Source organism: Phoenix dactylifera, chromosome 14, assembly GCF_051530095.1.
Source record: "Phoenix dactylifera cultivar Ajwa chromosome 14, Ajwa_hap1_PhDact_Kaust_v1.1, whole genome shotgun sequence".
NCBI classification, from domain to species: domain Eukaryota; kingdom Viridiplantae; phylum Streptophyta; class Magnoliopsida; order Arecales; family Arecaceae; genus Phoenix; species Phoenix dactylifera.
In genome coordinates this window covers 25,574,441-25,590,884 of record NC_143203.1, presented here as the reverse complement: position 1 = coordinate 25,590,884, position 16,444 = coordinate 25,574,441, and the positions used below count along the sequence as shown (strand labels likewise).

Here is a 16,444-nt window from a genome sequence, read left to right as displayed (position 1 = left end):
ACAAAGAAAAGACCATCTGTCTTCCACCAGTTGAATCCATGGTCTTCATGTTAAATTGGAAGTCTGCCTAATATAAGTCTAACAAAGAGAAGCCAAACTCTTGAAAACCCACATTATTTGAACCTTATAAATATATCAACAATAGCAAACCTTTTAACCACCAGCCGAGTTAATCTCTCAAAATTTGTTAAAGATGCAGTCCGGCGAGAGCAAATGGATGGCGATGTTTCTGCTGTTGTTTGTGGCAATGACGGAAATGGGAGGAGCCATGGCCCAAAACAAGCTAGTTTGTATCAAACGATGGAGCCCATGCTATCGTAAAGTTATCAGATGCCCAAAGGAGTGCCCATACACAAAACCGAAAGACCCGAAGGCCAGAGCTTGTTCCCTGGACTGCTACTCTCCCAAATGTGAGGCTGTGTGCCAAGGTAAGCATGGCTTCTTTAACGAGCTCTCTGAACCCTCCATTGTCCATTTTGAATTCAGCTAACAGAAAGAGTAACTCACTTTATTAAAGTCTAAGGTTTCAATCAACTCGTCGATCACAGGTATAATGGAGCTAGTAGTCTATAAAACACCATCTTACTCTACCTTTAGTTTCTTAATTTTTTGCAATAATAATTTTTTTTTATGTAAAGGGGAGGCAAAAGGAGCTATCAGCCTTTTTTTTTTGTGCAATATTAATAATATATTAAATCTGGTGGGATCATAATGCAATGCTCCACGTTGAAACAACGTCTTAGAGCACGTCGATCTGAAACTACATCTTAATATTCTCAAAATGTAGATATTCAAATATTTAAGAATTTGAACTCTAAATGATGGACGTGAAAACTGCATTTAATTGCAAGATCACTATCATATTGCAGGTCATAAGCCCAACTGCCAAGGCCTAGGGTCTGGATGTCATGACCCTCGCTTTATTGGTGCTGATGGTGCTGTGTTTTATTTTCATGGGAGAAAGGATGAGCACTTCAACCTAGTCTCCGACCCTAACGTCCAGATCAATGCTCGCTTCATTGGCCTTCGGCCTGCCGGAAGGACCCGCGACTTCACTTGGATTCAAGCTCTTGGGTTCATGTATGGTTCTCACAGCTTCACTGTTGAGGCAGCTCATGTGAAGCAATGGAGCAACAACGTCGATCACCTGAAGTTCTCTTACGATGGAAAGCCTTTGCTGGTCCCAGAAGGACACCTCTCTGATTGGAAGTCACCAGATAAAGAGCTGACTCTGGAGAGGACAGGAACCAGAAACAGCATCATGGTCATGCTTGAGGGGATTGCTGAGGCCATGCTCAATGTGGTTCCAATTACCAAGGAAGATGATGAGATACACAACTATCAGATACCATCAAATGATTCCTACGCACATTTGGAGGTGCAGTTCAGATTCTTTGGGCTCTCACCTCAAGTCGAAGGAGTTCTGGGAAGAACATACCGTTCTGACTACGAGAATACAGTAAAGCGAGGCGTACTGATGCCTGTAGTTGGTGGAGAAGACAAATACAAGACTTCGTCACTCCTCTCTGCAGACTGCAAGCTGTGTTTGTTTTCTCCCAAGGAAGATAACGAGATGGAGTTGCACATCCTACGCTGAAGATAGTAGATCCAAAGAAAAGTGAAGTAAATTTGTAATAAGAGAGATTCTTTGACATAAATTAAGTTCATAATGTTGCTTATATATATTGTCTTAAGAATAAAAGATGTGTGAATCCCGTCGATAAACAAAAGTACCTGTGTATTTATAAAATGGGCGTTTACCATGTAATCTATAAGAGCTTCTCCTACATCTCGAGCTGGATGCACCATAATGCCATTCAAGCTTCCACCGTTTCCATGTGCAGCTGCACCTGCATATTGTGGATTAGGAACAGGGATACAGGGTAAACCTTCTATTAAGGACTGCAAGACCTCAGATGGCAGTTCATGTGGAAGCATATGTGGAAGTATAATTTTCTCTGTTTATTTGAGCATGTGAAACTCTGTTGTGCTAGTAGATACCAATTAACTATAGGAAAATAGCACTGCAGTCTACAAGTGAATGTGAATGTATTACACTCACAGGTAGGAGGCAAAATCTGGCAAATAAATTAACATTAGCCAGTCAAAAGATATGATTAGAAGCCTATTGTTATTGACAGAAACGTTAAGCTGCATTTTGAATGTAATCTGGCTAGAGTAGTCATGCTTAAGGATGATTCAGCTATGATGATTGGTTGGATCTAGAAGACACTAACAGCGTAGGTGGGTCCCACCACTTGCTTCGAGACATCTGGATCATGGTTAGTGGCAATGTGGCCTTCGAGACCAAATATACTTATAGAGAGACTAATGAGGCTATGGATTGGACGGCCTCGTATGTGGCTGATCACTCTGGGAGGCTTATAGGTTCTAAAGACAGAGTTGCCTAGAGTGCTCCCAGACTTATTGTTTTTTAACTTTTTTGGATGTATCAATACTAGAAACGAAGAAAGAATGCTAACAATCTATTTGCATTTTCTTTGTAGTAAAAGCACGGATACAAAGGGCTTGCTTTCTTACAACCTCTAGAAAGCTATGGTTATATATGGTTTAATATATAGTTTACGATGACATATATATACATATCTTAAGTAGTTTAAGTCTATCTTTACATAAGTACAAGACCGCAATATTAATATAAGCATAATTGAAATTATAATGTAGTCCTGGATATGTGCAATGTAGGAAAGAGCATTTGATCTTTGAATATGAGCCCATTGGTTGTGATGCACAAGAACAATTTTAATATATATATATATTATATATCATTTCAAACTATCTATTTTTTTAATTTGCTTGATCATATATGAAAACATAATTACGAAAGGATGTGTCTGTAGAAGAAAAGTGAAATATGTTATTGTACAACCAAGTCGGAACAACAACAACAATAATAATAATAATAATAATAATAATAGTAATAATAATAATAATAATATTATTATTATTATTATTATAGTAGTAGTAGTAGTAGTTTATAAAATGCTTTCTTCTATTTTTTACTAAAATTCCTAATATGTGCCTTGCGTATCAATACTTCTATACATATGCATCAAGTATTGTATTTTGCATAAAAAATCAACCTAATTATCAATTACAGAAAAAATTATATTATTTTTTTAAAAATAGTTTATATTTAAGGATTTTTGGATAATCTTATTCTTGCATCCAAATACAAGATAGATGATAGTTGAAAGATAAATATACAAGTAATTGAAACCGACATATATTAGATATTTGATATATATATATATATATATATATATATATTAGGTATTAATAAATATATTTGATATTTAAAAAATGTATTTCACTTATTTTGGACTTAGATACTGGATAAAATAATTAGAAAACTCTTAAATATATATTATTTTGCAAAAGAAAATAACTATCGTTTTCAATAATTAAGTAGATATTTTATGCGGAAAGGCAGGAGCGGCAAGTCAAACTTCGCTCTCAAACCGCCATTTCGCTTTCCCAGTTCGAATGTCCGAAGCGATCTCCGAGAGCATTTCCCTCTTCCGCTCCCAGCTCGAGAACCGAAGGTACAAATCGAAGTCCCTCTTCCACTCTCTTCCATCTCCCAAAGATCCCCATCATCCTATCTCCTTCGATCTCGCCTCCTGGCCTCAATCTCTCGCTTCTCCATCAGATTCGGCGATGCAACTCTCCGAATCCTGGAATCGGTTCTGGTCGCCAAAGATGTTCGATCGCTTCTAGCTACCAGATCGGCCCTGCGAGATCTCTTGAGATCCGAGGCCATGTCAGTGGTGCGAGAAATCTCGCAGAAGACGGCCGACGAGAAGCTCTGTGTTGTTGAATTCTTTGTCCGGGCGTTTGCCCTTGTTGGGGATGTGGAAGTGAGTTTTGATCTTAGCTTCTGATTTGATTTACTAATCTAGCGTTTGAGCCTGACTTTCCTTCGTTTAAAATATGGTTATTGGAGTGTTTGATCCAGAATGGAACTTAAATGGAGTGAGTTGATGGAAAGGCTAGCAAGCCAGCTCTTTTGAATTGGAATGTGCACAAAAGATACTAAACTAAGAGCTTTCATAGGGAGTCCTTTATCCGCTGTAGCAGTTCTAGCACCAAGTATTATATTGTTTGATCAGATATCAGTCTATTAAGGTGGAGAACAACACATGAATACATGGTATAGAAGTAGAAGAGTATATCTTTCTCATAGTTGAATGGATAACTACTATTTGATATATTATGAGGGAAAATTAGTTATTTACTGAGTCTGATTAGAATTGATTGATAAAATTGACTTTACTAGTTTATACATTAAAATTTTGAAGAATTATAAATATTACTACAATTAAAATTGCGATACATAACCATTGGCATGTCCGCGTATTCCGATGTGGCCTGGTTCTAATTGCTGAAACTTTGATTATGTTGTAAACATTTAAAATGCTGAATAATTGTACTGTTATCAATTGTTTTCTTTTGTTCTTGATGGTCATGTGAAAGTTCCTCAGGAACTTTCTTTCAGGTATCACAATATCAGCATGGGATGCTAGAAGTGATAAATCTTGGGTTATGGAAGGTATGATTATCTTCTTTCTGTATTATCTAGTCCTAGCAAAGTGATGTTTCTCTTGGGCTGAAGTCATCGAGTTTATGTGTGAGGGGTCTTTGTTTCATTCTGCATTCCATTGTATTGATTTTAGTGGCAAATCATCTGCCTCATTTAAGGGGAAAAGTGCAACCATGAAGATTGTAAAATCTCTTGCAAGATTGATCATTAAGTCATTCATAGGTAGAGTTAGAGTGCATATGATGCGCTAGGAGTTAGGAATATGTACTTTAAGAGCAAGTTGAGAACTCTAAAATGAACTGTGAAAAAGACTACCATTTAAAGATGTTTTGAATGGGGGGAGAATAAAACTTCAGGATTAAACAAAGGTAATGAAGAATGTATCTCTTCTCGTTAAAAGGAGGCAACTAGGAAAGTCAATCAATGCATAAATGGTGAAACAACGCAGTAGATCAAGGTCTAAAAGTTGATTAAGAAAAAGGAATATTACTAGATGTAATACATGTGCAAATGTATTGGTGTGCTTCTGCTGATATGTGTGTTCAGTAGTTTGCTATTTGCTAAATCAAGAAAGCTAATACTGCAATGAAAATGCTTGCTGCCCATTTTTTTTAAAAAATAAAGAAATTTCAAAGGCAGAGATGTTTTTTAAGTTAAGAGGCAATTGAATAATTGAAAGGATCGATGCCATCACTTGGCCTTTTAAGGGATGTTATGAATAATTTAGTGATCTGCTGCATATTTTGAAATGAATTAGTAATCTGAACCTAATTCTGTCAATTAATGGTCGCCGTTCTTCTCGTTAAAGGTCTGCAAAAAAAAAAAAAAACTGCAATATCTCCTACTCAAATTTTTCATGGATTGACTTCATGTAATTACAATAAAGTCTCAATTTTTGGTCTGACCCGTTTGATATCTTATTGCCTACATTTAATCTTTCAAGTTCATCATATGCTAGTTAAACTGAGGATATTTCTATTTTCTGCAGGAAATAACTTAGAGCAGGTAAATTGATTGATTCACATCTAATGTGAAGTTCTTGAGCATTTACAACTCTAATCATCAAGCACCGCCTTTGTTTCTACTTAAGTTTAAGCAACCTGTCATTCATTCCCTAAGAATTTGAACGTAATCTCGTATTATCAATCATCTTACATATGCATATTTGATTTCTTAGAGTTGCTTGGCTTTGAAATATGAGGCCTTGGTTCTACGGGAGACTAAATATCTTAAAAGTCATGGCCTTCAAGTATTGCACGAGGAGTGGCTAACTTTTGCCAAGGACTCACTTGATAATGGATTTTATGCAATTGCTATCAAGGTATATGAATATTCCATGGCAGCTATTTTACTTCAATGACCATTTTGAAATTCAAGTTTTATTCACTTGCACCTATACATTCCAACTTGTGAATCATTCCTCTTATGATTTTCTGCAGTTTGCTACAACCATTATTTAGTTACATATATTCTATTTCGCTTTCATTGAAACTTCCATACAAGTTTGTTTTGGGTGTTGGTGTATACTGATTGTTCATGATTTTACATTTGTCGTTTAGCATGCAAGGAATTTCTAAAATTACTGATATCTATGTTGAAACAATACTTTGTACATTGCAATACAAGAATTAAGCGCACACAATGGATTCATGGGTTTTTATGGTAGGTAATATTCTCACTGGGGCTTCTTGAGAGGATTGCTAATTCTTATCGAAGGCGGGTGGTAATTGGGCAAACAGATTTTGACAGTAAATCCATGTATAGGCCCAGCTTGGGTTGTATAGCAAGAATTTATAGTGTAACAATAATCTTAACGGGACTTTGAACATGTTAATTTTAGCAATGCTGGGAGATTATAAGGGCAATAAGCATAGAACCATCTAAATATGCACCTTATGCATAATTACGCTCTCCTATATCAGAGGATAAGTCATACACAGGTGGCCTTGTTCAGTTTTTGCATAACAAATATTAACTTTACTGAATACATAAAATACAAAATTTCCTTCATTAGACTGCTAATATTGATAAATGTGGTAAAGATATAAAGCAGTAGTAGAGAGCATGGTTAGATATGATTCGATTTCAATGCACATTGGATAGCTAAAAGATACAACATAAGAAATGTACCACTTGTAATGCAGAATGTTTGCTTGACATGATTATCATGGTGGATCCTATACAAGATTTGGTTAAGAGAAAAATAATGCTTTAGTGTCGAACTTCATCAATAAGCCTAACATTGTCTGAGCAGATTAGAAGGCGAGGAAGCAACAAAGTTTGAGTAACCTAGAACCAACATCAAGATAACAATCAACTTGATTTGTGTAGTTTATTCATGAAAAGCCATATTATTGGTAGTTTGGGTGATTGATATATTGAAGTACAAGTACAGCTGGAGATAGAACAGCATTTGTCAGGATGGAGAAGCTTCATTTAGATGGCTCAATGGAATTTTGCTTGTATTCTATGACAGGGAAGTCACAGAGTAAGTTTAATGAGAGTGAGTTCCCGACAAATTCAAGTTGAAAATGTTTCATATAACTGGAGTGGGATTCTGAAGTGACAGATACATACAGTCAAATATCTAATAATAATTAACCTTGATGGGTCGTCATACATGGTGATAGACAAAGCATTATACAGGGTTGCTTTCCAAATTCACACACTTGAGCGAAATATTGGAGCTAATGTGGAATATCTTTGATGGGACATGGTAAGCCATAAGCTTACCTTTCTGAGTATCCTGGGATTGCATCATTACGTTCTCCGGTATAAATGTTATTTTACCTGGCTTTTCATGCTACTAATCTTCACTATTTGTTATTTGCTTGGAATAGATTCAAGTGGCTTAGTTCAGTAAGGTTAAACATCTGGGTTAGACAAGATGTTGTGGATCAGAATTGTTCATGGATTTAAGTGAGGCAGGTCATGACGGTCCGTTCATGATGACTGACTTGATGTCGGTATCGGTTGTGGAACTTGTCTGTTGAGAGAGTGGTTTGTGTGCCATGAAGCTTGCACCTCAGTCAGCTTTAGTTTAATATAGAACCCGCATCATAGTCATTTCCATTTTAGGTCTTTAGTCACTTCTATTGTGCTATTGACATTTTAGGTCTTAGTTAAGAAGCTTTGTATCTAAAGATTAGCGTCATATAATTGCTTCCCTGTACATACCATTTCAAAGTTTTGATATAAAATTGCCTAAAATCTTATTATGAATTTTGGAGACTTCATTGGTAAATCAAGATCTGCAATTTTCTCCTTCAGCTATGCTATTCCTTTTTCATAACTTGCAGGGTTTTGAAAGTGCACTTATGTGCATTCAGTCTAACAATAATATCAATCAAGTAACTGTCACAATGGAGGAGCAGACTGTCAACAAGATCAAAAAATTAAGAGACATGGCCACAGCATTAGTTGCTTCACATTCTGGTATGTATTACTAGTGGATAAAACTGGAATAGATTCGCTTACATTAGCATGTTTTTCTTGTGTAGCAACGGATAAAAGTCCATGCACAGTATGTTACTGCTTTTACATGTTTGAGGTATTTCATTATGCGGTTTCTAAATTATGGATATTTTGATCATGTCATAGGAAAAATGTGCTGTTGACTTCACCTTGATACTGGAATAATAAATAACATTCATCTATAGCTTTAAGAGAATCAGGACACGAGAGTAACCAACTCAAATTGCTTACATGACAATTGACCAGATGCATTAATATCGAGGACATGATAGAGGAATTTATGTGGGCATTATTAAGTGTCAAATTGAATTCATTTGTTGATGGTTGTAGCTTAAAACATCTGAAAGTACATTTTAAGCTGGGGAAAATAGTCTTGGATGGTGTTGGTCGTATGACAACAGCACTACAAACTCATTAGTCCTCTGTGTCCATCTATCTTGGCCCCACGTATTGTGCTTTCATGTCGAGGCCTGTAATTAGAAAAGATGAAACTGGGTTTGGCAAATTAGGCCCATTGGACCTTCATATGGTACGAGGCTTCTTATATGTTATCTGTGGTGAACTGGGCCTAGTGTTTGGACAAAAAATTAGCTTTGTTGGAGCTATGCAGCTCTGATCACTCACAAATTGTAGCGGTCGAGGGAGGAAAAAAAAATTAATGCTCAAAATGTTGGAAAAAATAGACCGAGCTAGTGATCAGCTAAAAACCCTGAGGGCTTTAAAATTTTTAAGCATACAATCCGAATGAAAGAAAGAAGAGCAATATGCCTGTCCTAGAGGAATATTTTATGAGGGAGGGAAGCGTTTGGAGTGAATGATGGATTCAAAATGGTTGGCATCAAAAAACTGTAGATAAACTGCAAACACCCAATGAAGAACAAACCAAACCCAAACAAACAAGGGGAAATTTTTAAGGGAAGAATACTTTTTCAGTTGTTGATCTGGATACAATGGGCGATTATGATCTACAATTAGATCTCTAAGTCCACATGTTGTTTTTTTTTTTGGTGTACCCCCTATTGTTCACTAACCACCAACTACCCTAGATTTAGTCCATGGTGATGGAAGGTGGCATGAGATGGATCGGGAAGGTGGATCAATATTGACTAACCTATTAAGCCTTGGCCATTGCGGCTCAATAAAATAAAATTGGTAGCAGTTTTGTGAGAAGAAAATCTTATCTTAATTGTGGAGGAGTTCAGCTGGTATGTCTATAGTCCATATATGGAAGGGGGCAAATTGCTTCGGTTGACATGAACCATAAGCGACCTGATTTGGCTTGGGTCTGTAATTTTTACTCATAATAGATGTTTTCTCAGGATAAGTTGGATACCTGTCACGTTAAATGCCAAGAAACTCACAATCTTTTTTTTAAAAAAAAAATGTTATAGTCAAATTTTATGCACTTGGAGCTTGCATATCATGTAACTATAACTAGTTGAACATTGGAAATTTATCGTTCACCATCTGACCTTAGAAACTGATGGAATCGAGTTATTTATTGATGATTCCTCTCCATATACCATGTTCACTTCCATTTGGTTGATGGGTCATTCAACTAAATATTGGATCTATGATCACTCTCGACTAGACTGTTGCCCCTAATCACATTTGTTGTTTTCTATCCTGTTATGTTATGGGGATTTACTTATGTTCGGACGAACAAAATTACATTGGATGTTGAATGATTCGAGAATTGATTCTTTTTTTTTTTTTGGCTTGGTACAATCTTCTTGATATGCCCGAATAAAGAGGCACAAGACCTCTTCACGCTCACATTCTTGATGACTTTGCGTGCAATGTAATATTTATTTCCAAATTTTATGAGGACACAGTGTCCTACTATCATAGTTACACAGTATTGGCCTATATGGATCTGATACTTAGGACATGCATTCGAAACGTAATGATTTTGCTTCTGTCTCTTATGACTGCTTTAATTCAAACAATTTTAGCCGCAAAATGACTTCCTTAGTTCTGTTTCATCTCAAAGAAAACTTTTTGCTGCAAAGATTGCTTCGTAATGTTTTGGGACTAAACAGTTCAGACACAGTCTGCTGAATACTTGAAAAGGAAAGCCATTCAGGAAGACCCAAAATGCAGTTCGTGCTCAGCCAACACAAGTTATGTTGCAAGTTCGATGTTCCGACAAGGGATTAAGAGAAGGAACATGCAAAAGCTCAATCAAAGTCAGGCACTTTGAGATTCACTTGCCTTTTTGCCAATGTGGAAACAAGCGGTGACATTTCACCGCATACCCTTTCTTTTACTGCGATAGTTGGGAGTCGTAACACTCTACAAACTACTATTTTCTGACTTTATTAGATGTATTCATATACATATACTATGAAATATCTACTTTAACAAAAAAAAAAAAAACCTGCTACTAGAGCTTTGCTTGGGCGGATGCTCATGGTCATATTTTAATTCCATTAGTTCAGCCCAGTCCCTATGTTCTCTCGTCTTTTTTTTTTTTCTCATTTTCTCTAACCCAAGAAGTAAAAGATAAAATTACCTCTCTCATTTGCGCACATTTTGAACATTAAACGTTCATATTTGTCGAGTCAAACTTTAACATGGCACCGGCATTAAGCCGTCTCGGTACTCAACCAAGTCACATGTCGGTGTCGGCACCTTTTCCACGTTCTTGATTCAACTAAACAGAGAGCTGTTCCATCAGCGTTGCCCCTGGATTGAATGAATCTGGATTCATGGCTACTTACTCTGTAATTCCATGAACTAATGTTTCCAATGGCCCACAAAATATTTGGATGCAGAAATAAGCCATGCACGTTGTTTGTTTTTTTTTTATTTTTTATGAAGAGGGAGGCAAAGCCACTCGGCCTTTATTAGAAAATAAAAATTTATATAAATTATTTATAAAAAAATTGCAAGAAAGAAAAATATAAAAAAGTAATAAATTTTTTTTACAAAAGATAGTTGCCTGTGGACTTGGATCATTTATGGTGAGATCTGGCTTGGGTTTTTTTGTACGTTAGGATTGGTCAGGTTGGGTTCAGAAAAGGGGAAACAAGCCTCAGGATGTTGTGTCTGAGTCGTGTCTAACTTACTCGTCTGGGGTCCTTTTGGGTCAGATCCAGCTTGGCTCATGCTTCATGGGGTCTTCTTAACTATTCTGGTCGGGCTGAGTCAGGGTTTTTGGTCTGCGTCTGGTCCATTCTATGGGCCTTGGTGTGCCGGTGCCGACGCTTACGTCCATTCCACGTTACATCACGCTGAACTCATCTATAGGCTTCAACCATGTGTAGCAAATGACCAATCTCAAGCCTCTACTCAAGAGTTCTGGTCCTGCACTTCTCTCTTATCACGTTGAACTCACCACTAGGTTCGCAGTGTTTGCATTGGAGGCCGCTTGTCTTCTCATTTTTAAAGACGTCCGTTTTCCTTCTAGTTTATTCAAACTCATATAGTTTTTTTTTTTCCTCTTCCCTTCTTCTCACCCTAGTGGCTAGTCCTTTGGATTGGAAGAACGCGCTTTGAAGGACAGATGCTCACATGGTTTCAACATTAAAGATAGAAATAATTTTTTAAATCAAGGATCAAGGATTAAGACCATGACAACTAGGAAAGGAGGGTTGTTTCCCTTGGAAGGGAAGAGAGGAAGAGTAGCGTGTGAAGGGAGTCATGTGAGAACATTAAATGTAAGGACGGCGAGCATATGACTTGGGTAATGAAAGTATTTGTTTCAACGGTCAATTCTTCATCTCCCTAGAAATGGGTTGCATTTTTATAATCTCTAGGTCTTAATTGAGTGTCAGATTTCATTAATAGGCCCACAATTTTGTCCTTTTATTGCATAATTGGTCGACTACAAGGTAGCCTTGGCTTGCATATTTTGTTATGTTGTTCTTATCCAGTGCAATTCGCTTCACTCCATTTGATTGTCGAATTTGAGCTGGAAGATCTTAAACTCGTAGCCTAAAAGGCCCTTATACATTCTCATATAATGTATTTTGTAAGCAATGGCCTGTACACATTAAGTTTTAATCCACCATTAATTAAGATGGGAAATCAATCTCTAATTGATTGGGATCTATGAAACGGCACGCCAGAAAACAAAGAGAGGATCCGCTTACAAATGTGAATACAAGTGGGGTTGTATATAAGGGGATAAAGAATGCTATGAAATGGTACATTTGCATAACCACTCAATCCCGCTTTTGTTTAAGTCTAATCGGGGGTAGAAATGCTGAAATCCTTGGGTGTATTGGGAACCTCATTTTGTGAGTCAAAAGGAAGAAAAATATGTAGATTTAAATATGCACCAAAGCACAATTCAGGTAAAATTAAGTTATCTAAGCTAAGCTCTTTTTCAACCCATTCGGCTTTAAAAAAAAAGTTAGTTTTGCTTGCCCTAGATAGGAAAACAAGTTAGACTTGGAAGAACTGCATGATGCTTGCAAGGTTTCACGAGGAGCCTTGTGAAGGATTGAAGATCCTACGGGAAATTGGTACATTTTCCCACCAGCTGAAGCAATGAACAGCCTTGTAAAGGATTGAAGATGCACAGACCTAGTTTTCAAAGAGTTTATAATAGACATGACAGTTAATCCCATCCTTTTCTCATACTTCTATGAATTTTCCTACACCTCCAAGAGGTCCAACAAGTATAGATTAGGAAGCTGCTCCCTAAGGTCAAGGCATGAGATAATGGGTGCCTAGATTGCTTGAGTGAAGGGGTATCGGATGAAGAGATGGGTGCGACAGTCTCAAATCGGGTACCACACAAAGAACATCTAGAGCAGCGAACCGTATGAAGATCTTTGCCTTTTCTAGCACATACGTTTGCCAAATTATCTTGTAGAACAACAAAAGGCATCCCCATTATTAATGAACCTCAAGAAAGACTCAATCCTATATGTAATCTTTTATAGTCGAGGATCTCATCCAAAAAGACTAGCCGAAAGATATTATTTGAGTTCCTTGATCCTATATAAGTGTCTAAGATTTATCCAACGAATAACTGATGTGGAATTAACCACACGACCGCACGAGTCCTTACATACTCCTCCGGTCTAAGCCCTTGACATTCTTGTTGGGCTAAAGGTTCAAATCTATTCAAATCTAATCACAAGTACCATGGTTGGCCCGTGGTCAGCCCTAACAGATCTGTGCTACAATGGCCCCTAGTCCACATATGTTATGGATTATGTCCGCTCTAATACCATTTGTCATAACCTGGGATCTCCCTCAAAAAGGCTAGCCGGAAGATATTTTTTGGATTTTTTAATTTTGTATAAGTACCCAAGATTTTCTCGACAAATAACCGATGTAGGACTAAACACACGTCCGCATGGGTTCTCACATACTTTCTCATTTAAGCTCTGATGTCTCCGTCAGGCTAAGGATTCAATTCCATTTAAATTTAATCACAAACACCACGATCGGCCTATGGTCAACCCTAATGGATCTATGTTGCAGTGTTTTCTAGTCCACATATGTTATAGGTTAGGTCTGCTCCAATACCATTTGTAACAACCCATGATCTCATCTAAAAAAGCTAGTTGGAAGGTAATATTTAGCTTTTTTGATCCTGTATAAGCACCTAAGATCTATCCAGTGAATAATCGATGTGAGGCTAAACATACTCACTCACGAATCCTTACATAATCCATCATTACCAAGCTTCCATGCTGGCACATTTGAGGAGCTTGAAGGGTGGACTAAGGAGAGAGGCCCTTGGAGTTGAGCTATTTGGGCTGATTCTGAGCGTAAGAGAGGACCAAAATTTTGAATCCTCCATTGTCTTGTTCTTCTGTTCCAAAATGAAACTACTGTGCATCTTATTACCATTTATTATTCTGCCAATGACACCATTTCTTTACTTCACCTCTCTTTGAGAGGGACAAAGAGAGAAAGAACTAAGTCAAGAGAGAGAGAGAGAGAGAGAGAGAGAGAGAGAGAGAGAGAGAGAGAGAGAGAGAGAGAGAGAGAGAGGAGCTCGACGTGAAAGTTTGTTTGTGGCCATTCACGTGGTCTCTCTCTTCGTGAGAGAGGGGAAAGGTGTTCTTCTAAAGAGAGAGAGTCGATGGGGAACGTGAGAGCTTAAACAAACCAAACCAAACACCGATGAGGCCTATAGTCGCCACTCTCTTGACAGAAGAGCAGCCATCCCTTTCACGCGCCTCGGCGGTGGTCAACTACTACTTACCTTCTCCTCTCTATATTTCTTAGTGTGAACTCTTTTTCGAGCTCCACCGCCTCGGTATCTCACAACTTATGACACAAATATTACCCCGTGTGGTTGATTTATTGCAATATCAAAAACACCCTCTTTAGAGGAGGAAGAAATAAAAGGGCTATGGACCTATTGATTCCTTTCTCCATGCTAGGTTAAGCTCGTGCGCTGCACATGATGCCCATGAAGTTTGATTTATTTATACAGGATCATCCATAAAGTTAAACCAACTTAAAATAATAAAAGTAGATTATGTTTTGTGATTGGTGTCTGTCTGGCCAGATGGCTCGAATCGGTTGGATTGGATCATGTGGCGAGATTAATTTGGAGGAATCAATTATGTCAGTTTATGCATAATTAAATGGAAGATGACATTTCTAAAATGTAATTAGATCGATCTTTTTGATTAAAATATTACTTGCAGATAGGATATATGAACTTCGCTCGAATCGATTGTTTTATAGAAGAAAAACGTGTGCAAGACAAAACAGGTGATAAAGCCTCTTGTTCAATGTCACTTTAGCATTACATTGGCAATTATTGCAATCGATGCAGAGTAAGTTTCAACATAATTTCACCCCTCAAATATAAACTTAGGTAAATGATGCAAATATTTATTATCTAAAAGTATTTATAAAATGTATTTGATTTAAATTGGGGCATAGATAAACAAGGGCACTGTCCTCAGGGTGGAGCAAGAACAAGTTTTCTATGTAGGTACTAGATCCAAAACAAAGTTCGATTACGACTAGTGGTTTACCACTTCTAAACTTAAATCCATCTTGAGGGTATTTTGCTAGAACAGAGAGGTACTGTTATTAGAACCTATACATGACATACGTAGCAAAACGAAGCTCGCTTGCGACCGATAATTTACCACAAGAACATTGTATTAAATTTGATCAAGGATACCTTGACTTATGATTTGGGCTGAATGAGATTTTGTTTATATCAATTAACATATAGAAAAAAACTAATGACTGCTTGGCCAACACTGTAATTCTCAAATAGAGAGGCGGCCGTTTAGGCGTTTTTTATTACTTGATTGGTTATCACTGTATCTGCCTACCCTTGCAAGCTCCCTTTATAAATATGGTCATCCATCTCCATGAGTCCATCTACCTCCAACTTCTACCCTTATTGAAGCAATCTTATCATTGGCAACTCCATTTTCCTACTCTCTTCTGTCCTCGTGATATCACTGATAGGAAAAATGGGTGGCGGCTCGCCCTGTGCTTCTTGCAAATTGTTGCGGAGACGGTGTTCCAAGGACTGCATCTTCGCCCCCTACTTCCCTTCTGATGATCCCCCCAAGTTTGCCATCGTTCACAAGGTCTTTGGTGCTAGCAATGTCAGCAAGATGTTGCAGGTCTCTCTCTCTCTCTCTCTCTCAGCAAGATGTTTAATCCCATTTGTCTCCATGAATGAGTGCAAATGCAGTGTGATCATGCTAATAAGATGGTAGTAGAATAGCCAGCTTTCTCCCATGAATTACTTGTTCTTTTTTTCTAAGGAAAAAAGACCTGGATGTCTGACCAACTTTTCAGTATATGAAAGTTACGGCCTTTTCAGAAACTCCACCGGAGGTGGAGAAAACCAATATGAATTCTTATTTTTCGAAAGATTTAATTAACACATTGTGGTAGGTTATCTTTTATTTCTCACCAAAATCATGTGCCAATTATAAAGCATTGTTCTTGCTATAGGAGCTTCCAGTTCATCAGAGAGCTGATGCTGTGAGTAGTCTAGTGTACGAGGCTAATGCGAGGGTGAGGGACCCGGTTTATGGCTGCGTGGGGGCGATATCGTTCCTCCAAAACAAAGTGTCACAGCTTCAGATGCAGCTCGCCGTGGCTCATGCAGAGATTTTGTGCAGCCAGATGCAGCAAGAGCCTTCCATGTCTCGTCAACAGATGGACACTGAGGACAAGTCCTTCCTTCTGCACAATAACATTGCTACCCTTCCCCAATTCATGAACTTTGCCTCCTCTAGCAATGTAGTTCAAGAGCCTCTCAAGATAGAGTCTTTTTGGACATAGGCTTGTTTCTCTCCTCCTCCTCCTCCTTTTTTTTTTTTTTTTTTTTTTTTTTTTTTTTTTTTTTTTTTTTTTTTTTTTTTTTTTTTTTTGAGAACACATGTTCCTATCCCTTTTGTTGTAATAGAAGGTTAAAATGATGTTGCTTACTTTTCAATGGACAGTGATGAG

General features: G+C 37.5%; 3 protein-coding genes across 6 annotated transcripts; all 3 read left to right on the top strand.

The window, feature by feature from the left end:
- The first annotated feature begins 96 nt into the window (after window positions 1-96).
- Window positions 97-1,768, top strand: LOC120112722 (uncharacterized). The gene is made up of 2 exons (XM_039132407.3): window positions 97-428; window positions 870-1,768. Exons 1-2 carry the CDS (start codon window positions 194-196, stop codon window positions 1,595-1,597), a joined length of 963 nt encoding a protein of 320 aa, XP_038988335.1. The 5' UTR covers window positions 97-193; the 3' UTR covers window positions 1,598-1,768.
- Window positions 1,769-3,469: 1,701 nt separating this feature from the next.
- LOC103708853 (protein DOUBLE-STRAND BREAK FORMATION) lies at window positions 3,470-13,016 on the top strand. 4 transcript variants are annotated; one of them, XM_089927203.1, is made up of 7 exons: window positions 3,470-3,566; window positions 3,674-3,881; window positions 4,498-4,573; window positions 5,553-5,569; window positions 5,742-5,885; window positions 7,864-7,999; window positions 10,081-13,016. In XM_089927203.1, exons 1-7 carry the CDS (start codon window positions 3,508-3,510, stop codon window positions 10,239-10,241), a joined length of 801 nt encoding a protein of 266 aa, XP_089783329.1. In that variant the 5' UTR covers window positions 3,470-3,507; the 3' UTR covers window positions 10,242-13,016. The 4 variants fall into 4 exon arrangements, with proteins under 4 accessions (XP_089783329.1, XP_088566750.1, XP_008792172.1 ...); XM_089927204.1 differs by having other exon boundaries at window positions 3,501-3,566; window positions 4,506-4,573; XM_088710624.2 differs by lacking the exon at window positions 5,553-5,569 and having other exon boundaries at window positions 4,520-4,573; window positions 10,081-13,015.
- A 2,305-nt stretch (window positions 13,017-15,321) lies between these two features.
- On the top strand, window positions 15,322-16,360 carry LOC103708854 (LOB domain-containing protein 12-like). The gene is made up of 2 exons (XM_008793951.6): window positions 15,322-15,606; window positions 15,944-16,360. The coding sequence occupies exons 1-2, from the start codon at window positions 15,451-15,453 to the stop codon at window positions 16,274-16,276; spliced, it is 489 nt and encodes a 162-aa protein (XP_008792173.1). The 5' UTR covers window positions 15,322-15,450; the 3' UTR covers window positions 16,277-16,360.
- The last annotated feature ends 84 nt before the right edge of the window (window positions 16,361-16,444 follow it).